Here is a 1,600-nt window from a genome sequence, read left to right on the forward strand (position 1 = left end):
GTAGTAGTAGTAGTGGTAGTAGTGGTAGTAGTAGCGGTAGTAGTAGTTGTAGCTGTTGTTGACTTGTTGTTGTCGATGAAGATGTTGATGTTGTTGCTGACAAAGAAGACGATGCCGTTGTCAAAGCGCTACCTTAGAATAACAAAGTTTTATCTGACATTTTTGGTCGTTTTGATTTACTAAGACCATGAGGTCCAAAGCCAATGTTTCATTCGCTCTATAAAAATCGTAAGATTATTTGAAGTCGTCGTTATCGAGAGAATTAATGAAATGCATTCGAAAAAGCTTGACATATTGTGGAATTCAACATTTTTTATGTCTAGTTTCTCCAAACTAGGTACTGAGCAGACAGAACTTTGTAATTCTGAGGTAACGAAAGATCCCAATGACCGGGATATCGACCTCTAACTGCACAGTGCTGCTTCATGTTTTCCTATAACAATGTAGTTATGTTTGTGAAGAAACTATGTAAGCAGAAGGCTGAATGTGTATTTCTTACAATCATAAATGTCAAACATTCCCAGAAGAGTTTTTTTTTTTCAACATTCCTCAGCAATAATGGACATCACGAGCGGCACCAAAAATATGACCTAATTGTGTTTCAAGTGCAGTAAAACTCTTACTAAAATTAAAAGCAGATCACGATGACGACAATGGCGACGATGATGATGATGACGATGGCGGGAGCACGGTAGAGACAATGAGAATGTGCTAAGTTGTATCGGTTTCGTGACCCTTGCAACACTGTAAGGTTGTTTAAGTGCGGGACCTCCGACTTTAACATCCATATCCGTATTAGGATCAAGAGACAATACGAAGAACCAAAAGCATTATAAGACACCAGAGAGTTCATTAACCACCTACACCGAACAGAAGGAATAGGTGTAAACCACACCTGATTAATTAATTTTCTTTCAGTAAGATTTTTACGGTACATGCAACAAAAACCGGTTGCATAAGTTCCAAAGACTTATTGAAGTATTGCCAGAGAGTAAAACACAGACAAGAAGGAGGAGAGATAAGGACAACAGATGTTTGACCCGTGCCCATAATTTAGCTCTAAATTGAGCCAAATGGTGTACTCCATAGTGAACCAAAATTACAAGTCTTTATTTTTAGTTTTAGTAAGTGTTTTACGGCACTTGCAACACTTTAAGGTCAAATAAGTGCCGAAGATTAGATACGTTACAAGAGAGCAACAAGCAGAAAAAAGGAGAGACAACGACGATAGATGTTAGATAGGACAGAAGAAGCAGACCACATCAGAGCACCCGCCAATCACCCACTGATACATGTCTATGAAGGAGACCAAGAAAACAACAAACCGTAACCAAAAAAAAAAGAATTTAAAAACTAGAAGCAATTAAAAAACAACAACCAAACAAACAAACCAAATCACAAATAAAACAGACAAACAAAGAAAACTCACCCATCATCTCCAGTCCCTGAAAATCGTTGTTCTCCTCTGGCAGTGACACCGTGGCGTCAAACATCTGACCTGAGCTGGTCACCTCCTGCAACCTGTGCAGGGAAAACAACTAGATGAGCTTTCCTCCTTTCATAAAAAATATTCCCTTTTTTCTAAATTGAGTGGGGGTTT

At 38.6% G+C, this 1,600-nt stretch overlaps 1 protein-coding gene across 1 annotated transcript in view; it reads right to left on the reverse strand.

Annotated features, from left to right (window-relative positions):
* Positions 1 to 1,225: 1,225 nt before the first annotated feature.
* LOC106012736 (aryl hydrocarbon receptor nuclear translocator-like protein 1) overlaps positions 1,226 to 1,600 on the reverse strand; it is a gene marked incomplete at its 5' end in the record, with an annotated part of 4,869 nt that continues 4,494 nt past the window's right edge. Inside the window, 1 exon segment of the mRNA XM_013086537.2 lies at positions 1,226 to 1,521. Coding sequence (XP_012941991.1) covers positions 1,347 to 1,521 — 175 coding nt within the window.

Source organism: Aplysia californica, unplaced genomic scaffold, assembly GCF_000002075.1.
Source record: "Aplysia californica isolate F4 #8 unplaced genomic scaffold, AplCal3.0 scaffold00477, whole genome shotgun sequence".
NCBI lineage: Eukaryota > Metazoa > Mollusca > Gastropoda > Aplysiida > Aplysiidae > Aplysia > Aplysia californica.